This window comes from Sciurus vulgaris (genome assembly GCF_902686455.1).
Source record: "Sciurus vulgaris genome assembly, chromosome: X".
NCBI lineage: Eukaryota > Metazoa > Chordata > Mammalia > Rodentia > Sciuridae > Sciurus > Sciurus vulgaris.
Window position 1 is genome coordinate 38,741,947 of NC_136471.1, and position 17,599 is coordinate 38,759,545.

At 39.6% G+C, this 17,599-nt stretch overlaps 1 protein-coding gene across 4 annotated transcripts in view; it reads left to right on the top strand.

Moving 5' to 3' along the window:
- The window catches only part of AMOT (angiomotin), a 66,566-nt gene that overhangs the window by 35,551 nt on the left and 13,416 nt on the right, over positions 1-17,599 (top strand). For all 4 annotated transcript variants that reach the window (XM_079124832.1, XM_079124829.1, XM_079124831.1 and 1 more), the window contains 3 exons: positions 2,001-2,146; positions 14,196-14,345; positions 15,653-15,843. In XM_079124832.1, coding sequence (XP_078980958.1) covers positions 2,001-2,146; positions 14,196-14,345; positions 15,653-15,843 — 487 coding nt within the window. The remainder of the gene's footprint in view (positions 1-2,000; positions 2,147-14,195; positions 14,346-15,652; positions 15,844-17,599) is intronic.

Below are 17,599 nucleotides of genomic sequence, written 5' to 3' on the forward strand. Positions count from 1 at the left end.
AGAATCAACACTTTCAGGAGCTCATATGAATAACAGACACCTAAAGTTAGGACCAAGCAATAGAATCTATTTGGGAGTAATAAGAATTGCCTTATTGAGATTTAGTGAGAATCAATTCCAGTGGAATATTCAAGTGTTCTGATCAGCTATGGGTACTAGAACAAGGGACAGCCAATATAAAAAAGCAGTTGAGATAAGAGTAATATATGGACCAAAATATGAGCTTTGTTTAGAGACTAAATATAAACCTGTATAATTTATTAGAATGCACAACTTGTATCCATCTATAGATATTTTTTCAGTCCTCATGATATAGGTGTCGCCTAACTGAGCTCTCTATAAAATCCAAGCCAAAAAGATCATTATGGGCCCACTAAACTCTTTCATTCTTTTTTTTAATTTTATTTTTTATTTGAGCTTTATAGTTATACATAGTAGTTGGGCTCATCCTGAAAAACTAATATACGCCTGGAAATCTATTTCAGTTCATGATCCTCCCCTTTCCCCTCCCGCTTTTCCCTCCTGTCCTTCCTCCCCTCCCCATTCTCCTTCCTTTACTCTTCTAGACTTCCTTTTACTCATCTATTAATTTGTATTTGATTGGTTCTTTGTGTTATCCTATCCTTCCCTCCCCATTTCCTTTATTTTGCTCTGACTTACATATATGAGAGAAACCATTCAACCAGTGAAATACTGAGTTTGGCTTAGCATGGTATTCTCTATTTCCATTCATTTATTGGTAAGTACCATAATTTTAAAGTCTTTCATTCTAAAGTCATATATTGTATCTATACCGGTACATACACATATGTATGTATATACATATATATACATGGCATGTGTGTGTGTGTATATATATATATGTATATATATATATATATATATATATATATACACACATATGCAAGTACCCAGGTATATCAGCTTACTATAAAAAAAATCTAAACTTTCAAACTCTGATAGACTTAACTGTTAACTCATCAGAAGAGAAGAGTCTCAAGTAGAGGATATTTTGGGGGGTGAAATGTTTGCCTGTATTCCTCTGATCCTGATGTTTCTGATCTGATGTTTTCCCTCTAACTCCTCCCTATTGTTTCTGACAATCCCACCACACCCAGTCTATGCTGCAGGAGAAAGAGTGGGAAAGAGCATAGCATGGCTTCTAGTTTTATCTCATTCACTGTTTAAAGACCTTGACTTTCCAAGAGGAGCAAATTCTGAGATAAAGTGGGCTATGTTAGGGATGGTTTTGGATTAGGATTTCCCTGGAGATGATGTGTTGTCAAATAGAACTCATCTCAGGAAAAAAATATTAGCGTGTAAAGGGTGGGATTTGACATTTTATCCACGTTATGAAATATCATTTTTTTTACTACTGGCGATTTAAACCAGAAATACTCAATTGACCATTGAGTTACATCCCCAGCCCTTTTTGGATTTTATTTAGAGACAGGATCTTGCCAAATTGCCTAGGACCTCACTAAATTGCTAAGGCTGGCTTTGAACTTGAGATCCTTCTGTCTCAGACTCCTGAGATGCTGGGATTACAGGCATATACCACCATGCCTGGCTATGAAATATCATTTTTAGATCTATTTAATATACTGTGATGAGGAAACAATGGGGACAATTTTATTGGGCTCAATTGCTCTTTTTTCAGTGCAAGAACATTTTGAAGAAAAAAATTGAGACAGCTAATTTTCTCTTCCTATATATGTGTATATGTATTTATCCTTTTTTGTATAATGCTTCATACTTTTCATGACTTTTACATCCACTTTCTCACTACTTCTGCACAAAGACCATTAAGTGACTTTTCTTAATTTACACAGAAAGTTAGTGGTAGAGTCAGTGCGATAGTCTAGATCTTGGGTATAGTGGTTCTTTAATCTCTGTGCTAGAAGAGTAGCATGTCAAATGGGTCCAGTTTTTCAATTTTGCTCACATAAGGCTTTGAGCCAGCTCTGGGATGGAAGTCCTGATGTTTCTTGTCCTCACAGATAAAGAAAGCCAGCGGGAGAAGGAGAAGCTGGAAGCGGAGCTGGCCACTGCCCGTTCTACCAACGAGGACCAAAGGCGACACATTGAAATCCGAGACCAGGCCCTGAGCAATGCCCAGGCCAAGGTGGTAAAGCTGGAAGAAGAGGTATGTTTTCCTCAGGTAGCATGTCAGTCTAAGGGTGTGAGAAATGGGAAAAAAAGAGCACTGGGCTACCATCTTGGTGAACTGGCAACTTGTGCAATCTTCCAACAAGAATGGGTCATCTTCTGCTTCTAGTTAACAGTTGTGCTGATGTGAGTGGACTTTGAATTCTTTTCTCTTTGCTTGCAAGTTCCTCTTTTGCTACAGAATAGGAAATCACTAGGATCACGGGGCTATTTCCATTCACTTATATAATAACATGACTGCCCTCACCCTCCAAGTTTTACTATATACTTAATCCTGCTTGTGAGATATATATTAGAGTGCTTTAAGACTTTTTTTTTTTTGGAAGAACCAGAAAATGATTCCAGATATTTTAAGGTACTCCAAGGATCTTGAAATGAGAATGGTCCTTGTCTCCTCACACTTAGTGGGAAATAAGTTCCCTCTTAGTCCTAAGTACCCCTCTTAGGTCAAAAGTGCATCTTCATGGTCATACCTTTTGCTGTTGGACTTGGCATATTTGTTTGGGAAAATAAATAGCCTTGGTAAGTCTGGGATAGGATAAGACCCAATTTATGTCAGGAGAATGTACTGACCATGATCTTTGCTGTGGCTTAATGATTAGTTTTAGCATGTAGTTATGTGATGGGGGTGAATTTGTCAGTTATTAGTGGAGCCCCAAAACTATGAAGCATACAATTAATGTATCTTATCAGTCTTGATGGAAACATTACTAGACTGCAACACTAAACTATTCATGTCAAATAGAGGGAATGTTGCTGCTGGATTGTCCATTGATTAACCTTGGAAGTCAGTTGACATTGTACTAAAGTACTACTAACTCCTAGATGCTTTGCATTTCTGGGAATGGATATGTTCCAGCAAACATTGATGCTAAAGATCTTTGTAACTTGGTTAAACAATTTTTGTATCTCACTAAATTCTATGCTAAAGTTTATACAGTTGTGAGGGAAAAATGCCTCCATTATAATAAGTTGAAAGCTTTATAAACCTGAGACAAAATTAAAGTGTTAGGGATCAAATAGCATTCTGGCTGTTGTATGTGAGGTATCTGTCCTGCTTTTATTCATTGTCTGCTTCCTGTCCCTTAGTAAGAATGGTTCTAGTTCCTGGATATCTCTTGACTTGCAGGCTTCCTCTGCTTTCCTTTTTGGGTTTTAAAATGCTTGCTGTGGTGGGGCTATGGGCTCATAATTTACCAGGAGGTAATGCCACCTAATTCATGATATCCTTTAGCCTGATTGATTGTTAACTTCAGGTTGTATAAAATGAAGTTAAAGTCTTGCTTCATTGGTTGTCCAACTCAGAAATATGCCAGTTTGCTTCATGGAAAGTGAGGAAGTTTTGCATTTGCCAAATGTCTGGGTCTAAGGAGCTTAACACACCCTTTAGTCCTTCAGTACACCTCATATATTCCCTTCCCTCATTTATTTATTTATTTTTTGCAAGGGAATTCCAGAGAAAATTATAGACCACAGGAAGACTATATTCTTTTAGAGAAGGGTACACTAAGAGACCTGCTGAGAAGTAGCTTGCTGATGGTCACATGGCAGGTCTTGGGTAAAGCCAGGAATAAAACTGGCGTCTCATGACTTCCTTCTCTAGACCCTGCTGCCTATCTCCCTGTCTGAATCATCCTTTGGTTCAACTCCCAAAAAGAAAATGTGGGCACTTGTTCAGATCTAGCAACTTCTGCATCATTTTAAAACTACCTTTTTATTGACAGGTAATAGTACATCTTTATGGGGGTATAGTGTGATGTTTTGATCCATTTTATGCATTATGTTATCATTCGGCTCAGGATGCTTAGCTTATCCATCATCTCGATCACATAGCATTTCCTTGTTATGAGACCATTCAAAATTCTCTCTTCTAGATATTTTGAATTATACAATACAGTATTGTTAACTGTACTCACCCTCTGTGTAAAGGACCACCAGTATTTATTTCTCTTATCTCTTATCTTATACCCATTAACCCTATCCCTGCCTCTCCAGTACCCTCCCTGGCCTCTACCACTTTACCATTGTTTTACCCTTTAGACCTCTCTTTTCAAAGGACTATAAGAAACTTGTCCAAACTGCTTTGAGATTATGGTGTATATATAACCCTGCTGCCTGTCTGGGAAGGGTACTCGTCCAGTTGGAGATAAATGGGCAAAATACTGCAGCCTTCCTGGTTTTCATTGTTTGAGGATACAGTGGTAACTGGTTGTTATTCATGGAAATAATATGTGTGTAGGAAGAAGATGTTCATCTGTAGTTCCCACTGAGCAGCCCTTGCGGAAACAGTTGCCTGAAATATATATCTGGCTTCAGACTTCTGAGGCTTTTCTGGGCATTTGTTCCAGAGATTTTCTAGTAGTTTTCCAGGGACTTGCCCCAAAATATGTAGCTTTACAATTTAAAGAAGTTCTAAATATTGGCTGGGATTGAATGAATATTGTCTAATGGCTAGATACCTCAAATGAGCTCATCAATTATTGTTAATTTTTTCGTCTTCATCCAACTTGTACTTTCCTATGGATTCAAATTGTTGGGGAATTCTGAATTGCTGTTGCTAAAGGAGGTGGAACTTTTGACTGGAAGAGTAGGCTCACAGCCCTGCCTCTACCCAGTGCAATCTCAGAGGCCATATAACATCTTCCACACTGAAGCCAGATCATATCTCTAACATATAAAGGTTTGCAAAATCGTGTCTGGGGGAAAAGTAGACTAGTTCTTGTGTTTTTGCTTTGTTTTTAGCAGCCTATCAGAGCTGGATTTGCTCCTGGGTGGTGTTTGTCCTGTCTTTCCCATATGTTCAAAGGAAAATTTTCCTTTCTATCATCCTCAAATGTAGGAATTGTTAAGCAAAATTTTGCTTTTCTGCTGTGACTCAGTTACCATTAGGTCTCTGTCATTCTGGGTTAAAATTTCCAAGGACGGAATATTAGGGAGGTATTTAAAGTGTGTATAGCTCTGGAACAGAACTGGTAAAGGGTCTTCATTGTGGTTCCTACACAAAATATCAGTGAGCATTTCTAAAACAACAGGGGTATTCATGAGTACAAGCATTATCTCTCTGGTGGAGAGGAAGGCCATGCTTGGAGGCAGAAAGATATGCTAGATGATCTGCCTATGTCCAAGATAAACACATAACTTAGTTATGGCTCACAAATGGCAACCACAAACTTCCCTTTTTTCTCAGGCCTTCAAAGTTCTTCCAGTGAGAACCTCTCTAGTCCACTTAGTAAATCATATTTAAGGGAAATTTCTCAAAATGGGCCTTTTGCATGGGGAATGTTTTCTCAGCTTTCCAAGTTCAGGGTCACTCAGGTAACTAGTTCTCATTGCATCAAGATGGTCAGGGAAAGATTATAGCTACTTCATTGGTTCAAGAGCCCTTGTGTTCATTTATGTCTTCCTCTCTAGAAAGACCTCATTTATATGGCTTCCCTGAAATTCATTCCATCCTTCTAATCCCATTAAGTCACTTGTCTGGGGTTCTCTGCAATCATCAAGCCCTATACAGAAATGTGGTCTCAGGCTCACAGAGAACCTTTCTCTTGTAAACACAACTTCCATTCTCTTCAGATTTCAGTGTTGATTCTTTCATGGACCCAACTCTGCTGACAACCAGGGAGGTATCTTGCTGGGGAGGGGATAGACCTGTTTTTGGTGAATCACTGTGATCCATGCCTTGACACCAATCTACAGCCTGTACAGCAGGCAGCCAAACGAGGTAAATGGTACTTTTCCGTCTTCACCCTTATCTTTCGGAACACGTAGGTCCTATTGAAGTGGAGGCTCATTAAACTCCAAGTCAAAAGAGCTCTGTGTCCTACAGCAACCATGGTATTCTCTCATTCAAAGAGAATCTCCCCACCCCCTACCAATTGAACTTCACTGCAGAGTTTCGACGGATGCCTGGCATATCCTCTCACAAGGCTAAAGGCAACCCAGGCTTCTGGCTGGCTGCTGTCTTATGAGAATCCAGAATTGAAGCCATTGCTTGGGTAATTGTTTTGGGGATGGTGGGAAAAAGGCCTTGGCAACATCAAAGAGGGAAGATGCTGGGTGGGGGAGGGTTACTGAGCAGAGAGTGCACAGGAAGGGATACAGCAGAATGTGGGAGGGCTGGCAGAAGAATCCAGTGAGCCTTGTTCTTTGGCTTAAGACTAGAATGAAAGCCATAGAGGTTCAGGAAGAAGCGGCCCAAGTGTTAACCTGTTCTGAACTTCAAGTGGCTGCTGGATGATTTTGACATCACATCGTTAGCTCTTGCTGGAGTACTGGGAGCATTTTGCAAAGTCCTTTGCCACTCCACCCAGTTCTCCCAAACTTGCTTTATCTTCTTTTACTCCATTTCCACCATTCTTAAGGCTGATATTTCTTCCTTATTTCTAGGTCCCTTGGTACTTCTTTATGTGTTTTTTTTTCTCTTTTTTTTTGGGGGGGGGGTGGGATTATTAAAGATGCATAGTATTCTGCTACCAGACCTAGTGACCTAATGCCATACCTTGTCTTCTTCCCAGTATTAGAGAAACATGTCTTAGGCATAGACATTTAGATGTCTAATACTCCAGAATAAATTTCAAACAATAGGATATTGTTGGTGTAGGTAAAACTTACACAGTGGTCATGGTGGGTTATAGATTTGGATAGAAGGTCTGCGGGTGTGAATTCTGTGTGCATTTAGAGTGTTGATAGGATTCAGATAAAATTTGTATCTACCCTGGCATCTCCCAGGGTGTTCTGCTAATGAATTGTGGAATCGTGAATTATTTGAAGGGCATTTCATCAAAGGATGACACTTCTCATATTTATGGCAGTGTATTTTCTTTGTGGTAGGTGTCACTTTATCCAGTATGCTAGCAAGCAAAAAAGAAAGAAATCATGTCCCCATCCCAAATAGAGATGGAATGACCATTCTGAGCTCAATTCCTTCAGTCTTATGATTCTGACTTTTTAAATTCCCAAGTTGGAAATCTTATGGATTTCTCTTTAGTCTTCTTTATAACATGAGCTCTGTTTCCCATATAACAAGTTTTTAGAGGTGGCATTTTGCTCTTCGATTCTTTTAATATCCACCAGAGGACCACAGTCTCTTGGCAATGAACAGAAGCAGCATACTAACAACAGAGTAGTGTTACCAAATTACTTAAGTGTAAACCCTTACTTGGAGCCAAGGGCTCCAGGGTAAGACTAAATCAGATCAAACTAAAATCACCAAAGACTGTCACGGAACAACATAGAACTAGTCACATGAAGGAGAGGAGCAAAGGAAGCACAGTTCATTTGTGCTGCTGATGAAACTGTAAACACTAGAAAATAGAAGGGAAGAGACAAATCAGCCATAATGAATGCACTGGACTTAGTTCTGTGCTCTTAGCCTCAATGTCCTTCAGATGGAGTGTTTGTATATGTTGGTGTTCATCCAGCTAGTATTAATAGTTTGCCCCCTCTACTTGCCTCTCTGTATTTTTTAACCTTTAAAAATATTTATAGATATTTTATTATATGCCCCTAGGAACTGTGCAAGTTTTATCTTTCAGCAGATTAGGAAATTAAAGTACAGACAGATTAGACCATATAATTAGTGATAAATCTAGGGGAAAACTCAGGATACCTAACTCTGTCCACCAGTGAATAAATTAAAGAGTTAATGATTAAGTCACTTCCTTGCAAATGACTGAGACAAATGTTTCACTTTAGAAGCCCTAGAAGTGATTTTGTATATAGCTATCCTTTAAAAAATAAGTTTGAAAGACACCCACAGTTGTTGGAAGGAGGAAAGACTTGCCATCACGTGGTATTCATTGCAGGGATCAGATTTTCCTGAGTCAGAAGCAGGTTAAGGAATCTGCCAAATGCTTGGGAACGGGTTCAAATTATTGCAGAAGTGTGATGGGAAAATATGATTGATTGAGCTCAAGAGTATTTGCCTTATTCTTTAATAGGTTCTATTTCCACCATTCTTAATGCTGCTTTTTCTCCTGATTTTATGATTCCCTTCTGAAAACTTATCTCTGGCTAGGAATGATTTAAAACAATTATCTTGACTTGGCCAAGCAAAGTAAATATATTTGTGGAGGTGTGTTTATTGTTTGTATATTTGCAATGTTTAGCTAATCTAGAGTATGCTGGTTTTTGTTCTTGTCTGTAACAGTTATTTAATATTAGTTGGTCACCAGGAATATAGAGCAGTGAACTAGAACTAGAAGAGAGCTACCAAGGGAAATAGTAGGGACCTACCCTTATATGACTGAAGGGATACTGACTCCAATGGAATAGGAACTTTGTCTTACTTCCCACTACATTGCTGCTGCTCTCAAAGGTAGAATAGGACCTAATACATAATAAGCATCCAGTAAATTTCTGGTGAATGCATGAATCCCCACATGAGTAAAATATTAAAAATGACTGATTATAGTGTATTCATGATGAAAAGCTTTCACAAAAAGCAGCAATCTGGTTCAGGAAAGATTATTCAAGGAAGAGCTCTTGGAGAGTTTAGTGATTTGATGAGGAAGAATAAGGAAATAGTCTGGCTGATATAAGGTTTGATCATTTGTATAATAGACATGGTAGAATTTTAAGGCAGTAAGAACCTAGAGCATTGAAGGCATTTTAAGTGGCCATACCTTGGTTGGAAAAGGGACAGTGTGACAGTAGACTAGGTAGTGAATTGAAATGCACTAAGCATTTTGAGATATAAATGAGGAAGATTAGCTTTGGTCTAAAGAAGCATAGGAGGAGGTGTAAAGGTGCTTTGGATATAGTAAAAATCTAATAATTATTAATGGGATGGATGTGCTAACAGTAGTTGCTTTTACTCTTAAATAAGATAGTACCATGGTATGCTACTTCTGGAAGCCTGTTATAGCACCTGAATATAAGATGCATTGATAGAATGTGCACATGTGTGCACAACCTGAGTGTATAGGTCCAGAGAGAACTGAAAGTCTGTTAGGTTGGTATTGTAATAATTTAGTTGTGAAATAAAGACTTTTAAATTATTCATATTGGCTATGAAAATGAAAGAATAAGAAAGATGTTGGTTAGAATTAAGACATAGTAATAGTTGGATATGGTGGACAAAGGAAAGTGGGAAGAACAATAATTCCAAGATTCTGAAACTGGAAAAGTGGGTTAAGTAGTGTTGACTGAACCATCAAAAGGATAATATTTGGGGGAAAGATGAAAGCAGTTCTAGGGCATGTTAAATTTCACATTAAGACATTTTGCAGTCAGCTCGGGATCTGTGACTAAAGACACTTTGAGAACATTAAAATGTGAATATAATTGGTTGTTTAAAGTGTGGCATGAAGGAGCTGCCCTGTGGTCTAAAGTGTTGAGCAAATTTTCTCAACCTTGGCATTAAGGACATTTAAGACTAGATAAATCTTTGGTGGTGGTAGGAGGCAGGGACTGTCTTGTATTATGATGTTTATCAGTATCCCTGGCTTTTATCCACAAGTAGCAACCATAAACATCTCCGCACATTGCTTAATGTCACCTGCGGATGGGTGTGGAACTCACCCCAGGTTGAGAATCATTGGTATAGAGGCAAAAAAAGCAAACTATCATAGACTGTATCTTTGAAGCACAGTAATGGTAGGGTGGGTGGGTTGGGGGAGAAGGTGGATCCAAAAATCAAGACAAAGAGTAAGAATAATTTGAGGAATCATATTGAGAGAACATAGATTTAGGGAAAGGAAAGGAAGGGAGTCTTTAACAAGTTTTTGAAAATTGGCTTTTGGGGAAAACATTGAATGAATGAGTGATTTTCACCATTCACTGAATATCCATGGGGGAATTTGGTTGAAATGATGGATTTACTTGGAATCTTCCTAAGGGGCTCATAGTTACAAGTCTTGATTAGAAACCTGGAGTGAGTGATCTGAGGTTTTGAAAATTCATTTTCCACATGTAGACCTGAACCAGTACCATGGCTTTGGGAATTTTCAAGTGAACCTTCACTTCCTTGAACACTAAAGACATAGAAAAATTAATCATCTAGGATCCTATGGAGAGTATACATATCACATGGTCAGAGTTTTGTATGTACACACACACACAAACCGAAGCACAATTTTGTTTTTACCTCCAAGAATGTACCTATATAGAATTCTAGGATGCTGTTTTGCCTTGTTCTCTTGGACAGTGGTCAGGGTTGAGGTATAAAGGATACTCAGATTTACAAAACATTTAGGAGTTCAAAGACCTTTAGAGGTCTTTTTGGATTATCTGTGTGTGTGACATCAAGTTTTACTGAGAAATGTTTACAGGGAAAGTATGATGGCAATAGTTTGAACAGAGAACACCTTGATTCCTCGTGATGCTTCATGGAGCTGGGTCTTATTTTTTTTTTTTTTAACTTCTTGAAAGCTCATGGGCCAAGTCATTTTGAAGAGAGAGAATATTATGTCCCAAAGCAGTGAGGGGTGAAACAGCCAGTTATTTGGGAACCGTACTGATACATCAATTATGAAAAGATGATGAAGGGAGATAAGGTAGGAGACCCATTCTCTAGGGAAGACAGATAACACACAACAATATTGAATATAAATACACACACAGCTGTGGCAGTCCTTTTCAAATGAAGTTGTAGGTAGAACCCCCTAATACATAAAATGCATAATAGAGGAGCCATTGAATGTGACCATCTGCACCTCAGCAAAATGCTAAGACTCTGAAATACAGTTTGAAAACCTTTCCAAGAGGTGGCAAAATTTTTCTGTAAAGAACTAGATAGTAAATAGTTTCGATTTTGTGGACCATGCAGTTTCTGTTCAATTGCAACTGCTCAGCTTTGCCATTGTACCTGGAAGACAGCCATCAACAAAATGTAACTCCATGGCCAAAGCTGCATTTGGCTTGCTGTTGAGCTTTTTGGTTTTCCGACTCCTGAAACTCCCCGCATTTCCATTTCTTTTAACAAATGGAAACTCTGAAGCTGAGAACAGGGAAGCAAGTTGCTGTTAATTGCAGAACTAAGAGTAAAATCCAAGTCACCTGATAGCCACCTTGTTCCTTCACCTTTCATTATGCTATCAAATAGAAATTTTTGTTATGTATATCTGTGTGGACCACAAGCGAGGACTTTTTTGTCGTAAAGTGGAATTATTCCCTCAAATCATGACATTTTGGAAAGAATATGATGTGCTTGCAGCTCCTAGTGGTTGCTGCTAATTCCGTCTCCAGTGAACACCTTTGCACTATTAGGATATCTTCAGCTCCACTGCCTGAACTGTTTGAGGTCTCGTGTCTTCCTGGGGGAGAATAGCTATATGTTTTTTTTTTCTTATTTTTTATTTATTTATTCATTAAAAAAAATTTTTTTGGTACTACAGATTGAACCCAGGTGTGCTTAACCACTGAAGCCCATCCCCAGCCCTTTTTAATATTATATTTAGAGACAGGGTCTCACTGAGTTGCTTAGGGCCTCACTAAGTTGCTGAGGCTGGCTTTGGACTTAACAATCCTCCTGCCTCAACCTCCCAAGCCACTGGGATTACAGGCATGTGCCACCAGGCCTGGCTAGAGTTGTCCTTTTCTATACTGATATATCTAGGCACTAAGTATTTACTAGGTGATCATGGTGTTTATGAGTGAGCTGTACTTTTTCTTCTTTTAAAGGAGGTGAAAGAATTATGCTGGCAACAGCGGTCCTGGTACTTTGTAGAGAATCATCCCAGTGGTAAACCATAATGGGATTTTTTCGTGGCCTCTTCTGTGGAATTTGTCTGACCTGCATGACCATCTTCAGCCCACTCAGAGAACTCCCTGGGCCTTTATTGATTTTCCCTTCCATGTGGTTGGCTCAGTGACTTCTCTTACTGGGGTGTTTTTGTTACAATATTTAGGTTTCCTTTTTCAAGAAAGGCAGAGCATGGAGAAATCCACATGGCTCTTGATTGCTTATTTTTCAGTTTTCTTAGCTTACATTGCAGTACTTTACCATCAAGGCAATAACTGCATGCTATCTAAGTTTAATTGCTTTAAGTATAACTGCTGTAAGCCTTCATAATTATGGTTAACATTCTCTACATTAGTGTTTCACTGCTCCCTTAGGGTTTTCAGAGTGATTCACAAATAAATGCATTCAACTTTAAATAGCTCATGAGGATTATAGAACCCCAAAGGTGAAGGATGGAGAATGTTTCCTGCTGTCCAATTATTCAAAGCTTAGCAAATAGGAAGGCAGAGGCATCCATGACCTTAAAATTTTGGTTGCCCTATTTAGTGTTGTTACAAATAGTCATGTATCCCAGGAAAGAAAAGTTTAAACTTACTGAGAGAAAAAGTATGATGATTTTGTTTGTTTTATTACCTAGGAAAAGACCTAATAGATAAAAACACCTAGGCTTAGAGTTTGCCTCAACTGGTTTACAAGACTAGATTGAATGAAGGCTGGAATGAAAGGAAATTTCAAGAAAGTATAGATAGATAAAATTAAGGTTTTTTCCCCCAATTACCTGGGCAAAGCATAACACAGGTCTGGTGGGAAAATATAAGTTAGGTTTCCTTCCACCTGGAGAAAGTTTAGCAATTCTAATTTGGGGAAGGGCAGGTCTAATGCAAGGAATGTATGCCTACTGGTACATGTCCATACTGTCTGTATGGAAATTCTAGGGAGTGGCAAATTGGAATCATGACCACAAAGGAGTTGTCTGGTTTCTGCAGTGGGGGAGTCAGATTGGTCCTGCTGCCTTGGTCCCAGCTAAATGGACATGGGTAATGCTGGTTGGGTGGGTAACTTCTTACATTGAAGTTGTCTACCTAGGTAGCTCAAGGGCTTGGGGATTTGTTGAAAAGTCAGAGTTGAATTCCTGAATTCAATTTAGGTTGAATTCAGCTCAGGTTATTGATAATATTTTCAATTGTAGTCTTAATAGTGAAGGTCTATCTCCCTAACTTTAGCTTCCATGAGAGTGATGACAGATGTGCCCCACTTGGAAGAATTTCTGCTTTAGAAAGAGTCCACTGGTTGATTTATTAGCATTGAGGGGTGTCACACAGGTATTTCGAGAAGCATAATCTGTTCCTTCATGAACAAGGTGGCATGGCTATCCTTTCCTCTATCCTCTTGGGTGTCGAGTTCTTCTTTAAAGAACTGCGAGGGCCTCCTCTTTACTTCCTTACTGTGGAGCCAGGATTTTACTTATAAATTACATCAGTACAAAGAATTCACTTTATTATCCACAGTTTGTTTCAACTTTTGCTTTTGGATATGAATTATAGACTTGCAAAAATGAAGAACTGTGTTTGACTCAGGCATAGTTTGAGTGATTTGAATGTTTAGGAATCTTTGAAAGTCCCAGAATAAAAAGTTGAGAGGCTACAGTATAGAGTCATTGACTCAGGCTGAGATAGAAATCTCAAATAATCTGTGACCTTTTAATAAAGAATGAGTAGGGTAGTCCTGGTCAATGAGGAGACTAAAAACTTGAACTATTGAATGGTAGCTTCCCTTTTGAGAAGCACAAGAAACTTTCCAGAAGAGCAGTGATGGATTATATTGGGAATTATCAGGGACAGACTACAAAAAGACAATTCTGGCCTCCTTGTAGTTGCTGACTTTCCCACCTGGAAATGGAACAGCTGTATAAAATGGGGTGGGTTTCTTTTTCATACCAAATTAAACCTTTTCCCCTAAAGAGTCCCGCTAGCCCCTTTTTAACACCTCTACCCTAACAAGTGCAATAAGCTATACTTCCTCAAGAACATTGTGGTTGAGAGTGAAGAAGAGCAGATATGAGAACATCCATTAAGTGGGCACCTGAAAAACTTGCCAAGACACACTGTACTTAGGGGAGTAGACTTAGGGAAGACATAGAGAAGGAGAAAGAGATTAAAAAGCGCTCCTGATTTGTATCCCTCTTTGCATCACAAAGGTCCTTGTTGCCATTCATTCCTTTTTAGAGCTGAACTCTAGGACAGGAAGGGATCTAAACACAAGACTGGACTTGGGGGCTTCATAACTGACCCTGTTACCCTCCTCTTTCCTTCCATCTTGCAAATCTCCCATCTGGGATTTCCAGTTGAAAAAGAAGCAAGTGTATGTTGATAAGGTGGAGAAGATGCAGCAGGCCCTTGTACAGCTCCAGGCAGCATGTGAGAAACGTGAGCAGCTGGAGCACCGACTCCGGACACGTCTAGAAAGGGAACTGGAATCCCTCCGAATCCAGCAGGTATGAAGAACCTAATAAGAGAGAGAGAGAGAAGGAAATAGATGATTCCTGGTTATTTTTCAGTTGGCATTTGGCATGAACACAAAAAGCAAATATTTGCTCATCTTCACATTTTTTTTGCCCCACATGACCTCACTCAAGGCTACCTCCTTGTTATAAATAGGATACCTGCTTCCTTAACTTCCTATTCCTATTCCATCTCCAGTAGTAAGGATTGAACCCAGGACCTCATGTGTGCTATATAAGTGCTCTTCCACTGGGCTCCATCAGCCCTTTTTATTTTTTATTTTGGGGCAGGGCCTCACTAAGTCGCGGAGGTTGGTTTCGGGCTTGTGTTCCTCCTGCCTCAGCCTCCCTAGTCACTAGGATTACGTGGGTGTGCCACTGTGCCTGGCTCCAGCAAACTTCTTAATGTTTATTATGATCTTGCACCTTTTATTTTCACAGGAACCAAAACAATAGACCCTATAAGAAGTGAAGCTACTATACAAATAGACTCCTAGACATTTTAGAATTAGAAATGGTCTTCAGAAATCATCTGGCCTCAAGTTTAGAGGAGAGAAAATCAAGACCCAGAAAAGATTGCATGACTTACAAAAGATCACACAAGTGAGGGACAAGTTAGCAACTAAATTCTAGATTTTTAAACTCCCCATTCCTGCCAACTGACTGGCTGGGATAGCAGGTTTCACCCTATTGATGCACTTGTTGTGTATCATGACAATTACACATGGCAGGCTCTTTTTCTGACCAAGGGAGTCTCATATTCAAGTCCAAGTCCCATGGCCTTCATAGAAGATCTGAATTCCCCTTTCTTCTTTCTGAATCAGAATCCAAGCTAGAAAACCAAAGGCCAAATGTTTTCTCTGATAAGTGGATGCTGATACATAACAGGGGTGGGGGGTAAGGGAAGAATGGAGGAACACTGAATTGTGTAGAGGGAAATGAGGGGTGGGGGAAGGAAAGATGGTGGAATGAGACAAACATCATTACCCTATGTACATGTATGATTACATAAACAGTGTGTCTCTACATCATGTACAACCAGAGAAATGAAAGGTTGTACACCATTTATGTACAATGAATAAAATAAAATAAAAAAGAATCCAAACTAGAGACTGGGAATGTAGCTCAGGGGCAGAACACTTGCCTGGCATGCAGGAGGCCCTGGGTTCAATCCCCTGTACCACCAAAGGAAAAAAAAAAATCCAAGCTGAAGTTGCTTGAAGTAGCCTTTCTTCAAGTGGATCTTGGACACCATGTTTCTTCTCTCATTAATCTGAGGGGTCTTGGTATCTCCCCAACAGCGCCAGGGCAACTCTCAGCCCACCAACATTTCAGAATACAATGCCGCTGCACTGATGGAGCTCCTTCGGGAAAAGGAGGAGAGAATTCTGGCCCTGGAAGCTGATATGACAAAGTGGGAACAGAAGTATTTGGAGGAGAATGTGATGAGACATTTTGCTCTGGATGCAGCAGCAACCGTTGCTGCTCAGAGGTGAGGAGTTGGCTGGGAAGGCCACTGATTGAAGTGGGTCATTGGCAAGAACTGATAACTGATTCATACATTTTCCAGTATATGATTTTCTCTGATACTCTGTCTTTCCTCCAGTTTCCTTCTGGAGTATGTTTTCTTTCATCTGAGGTTATTCAGGGACTGAATGGCTCTGGAGACAGAAGGTCATGGATTTGAAAATCAAAGTTGTTTTATGGACTTAGTGGAATAATAGTTGAGCTTGCCTCAGAAGCCAGAACAATCGCAGATGGGATCGGCTGAATATTTGCACACCTCCTTCCCCAGAGCCACTTTCTCCCGGCCACATGTGCACACTGTTTAGCCCTAGGACTGGAATGAAACCCCCTCCAGAGAAATGTCACTCAGAAGCTAAATGTCACTCAGAGTGGCTGTTGCCATTTGATAGCTCTGGTTCATCCTGGGTATGTTAAGGGCTGTGCTGAACATGAATCCATCCCTGCCCTTTGAGAAGGTCTATATTTGAAGGCCACATTCTCTGTGTGCTTGAGATCATCACTTGTGAGCAGTCCCATTCCATCTGGTACCAGGGAGAAAGTGGCGGGAGGATTTTGGTTTTGATTTTTTATTTGTCCTCCTTTACATATTATAAAAACAAATTATTGGCTTTTGGAGGAAAGAGTTGCTCTTATCTAGTTTGTCTTGCTGCTCTTCATAATCATCAGCTGAAAAAGAAAGAAACAACAATGAAAACTCAATTCAGTTCAGGTGATGATTTTGGTTGTGTTAATAATAGCACCTGGTCTGGAGTTGGGTGTCGAAGGTGTGCTATGGCATATTGCTTCCAGACAGATTTCTAACCAGAAAGTTATTAAAAACCACAGTACTTTTATCACCTCTGTATGTGGTAAGCCAGTAGAGCCTAGAAATGCCCACCAGACTTTGGACTGTGATATATGTGTGGAAGGGGCAAATGGATACATTCATGTTTGAGTACTTCTCGTGCCCAGTCAGATGGGGTAGTGCATCAGGGCTTAAAGAGTTGGACTGGTGCTTTGTCAAACTCATTCCTTATTCTCTAGGAAGATACCTTATGTTTCTCTGTCATCAGCCTGCTTTCAGATACTCCTTATATACACCTTTAATGGATAGAAGCTGCCTATGGTTTGATTTTGAGGTCTTCAGGGTCTAAAGCTTCCCTGGCTTTGCTTCTTGAGAAAGACATGCTCAGTACATTCCAGGTACCCCAACTGTGCCAGAAGATGGTCACAGGGTTTGTAGGCAGATTCAAAACACAAATAAGTATTATTTTACCTTTAGCTTCCAGGGAAACACCCATGCCCAGCACTTGTTCAGAGGTTATTCATGAAACCCTGACACTGAAAACAGTTATTATTGGGAAGTAGGGAAATACAGGGTAATTTTGTCATGTTTGGACAGAAGCTTAGAAAGATACAACTCCTAAGTGTGTGCAGTGTGAGAAAATGCTAGAAAGCAGGGTTCTTACTCCAGGTCAAAAAGCAGGAAAGCTGGGTGGGGCTTATCATGGGCTGGGGCTTATAAAAAAAACTACCCTCCTTTCTCTCTTGAAAGCATTGAGTATTAGGGGAACCACCTTTCAGATGGATTTGGTGCTCCCATAGAAGGTAGAATTAATTAAAATTGAATTCCTTTAAATTACCAGGTAGAAAGTTTTCATGTAATCAATGTTTTTTGGCAAAATACATGCTTATCATTTAGCATGAGAAAACACAGCCAGTTCCCATTTAATAGGAACATT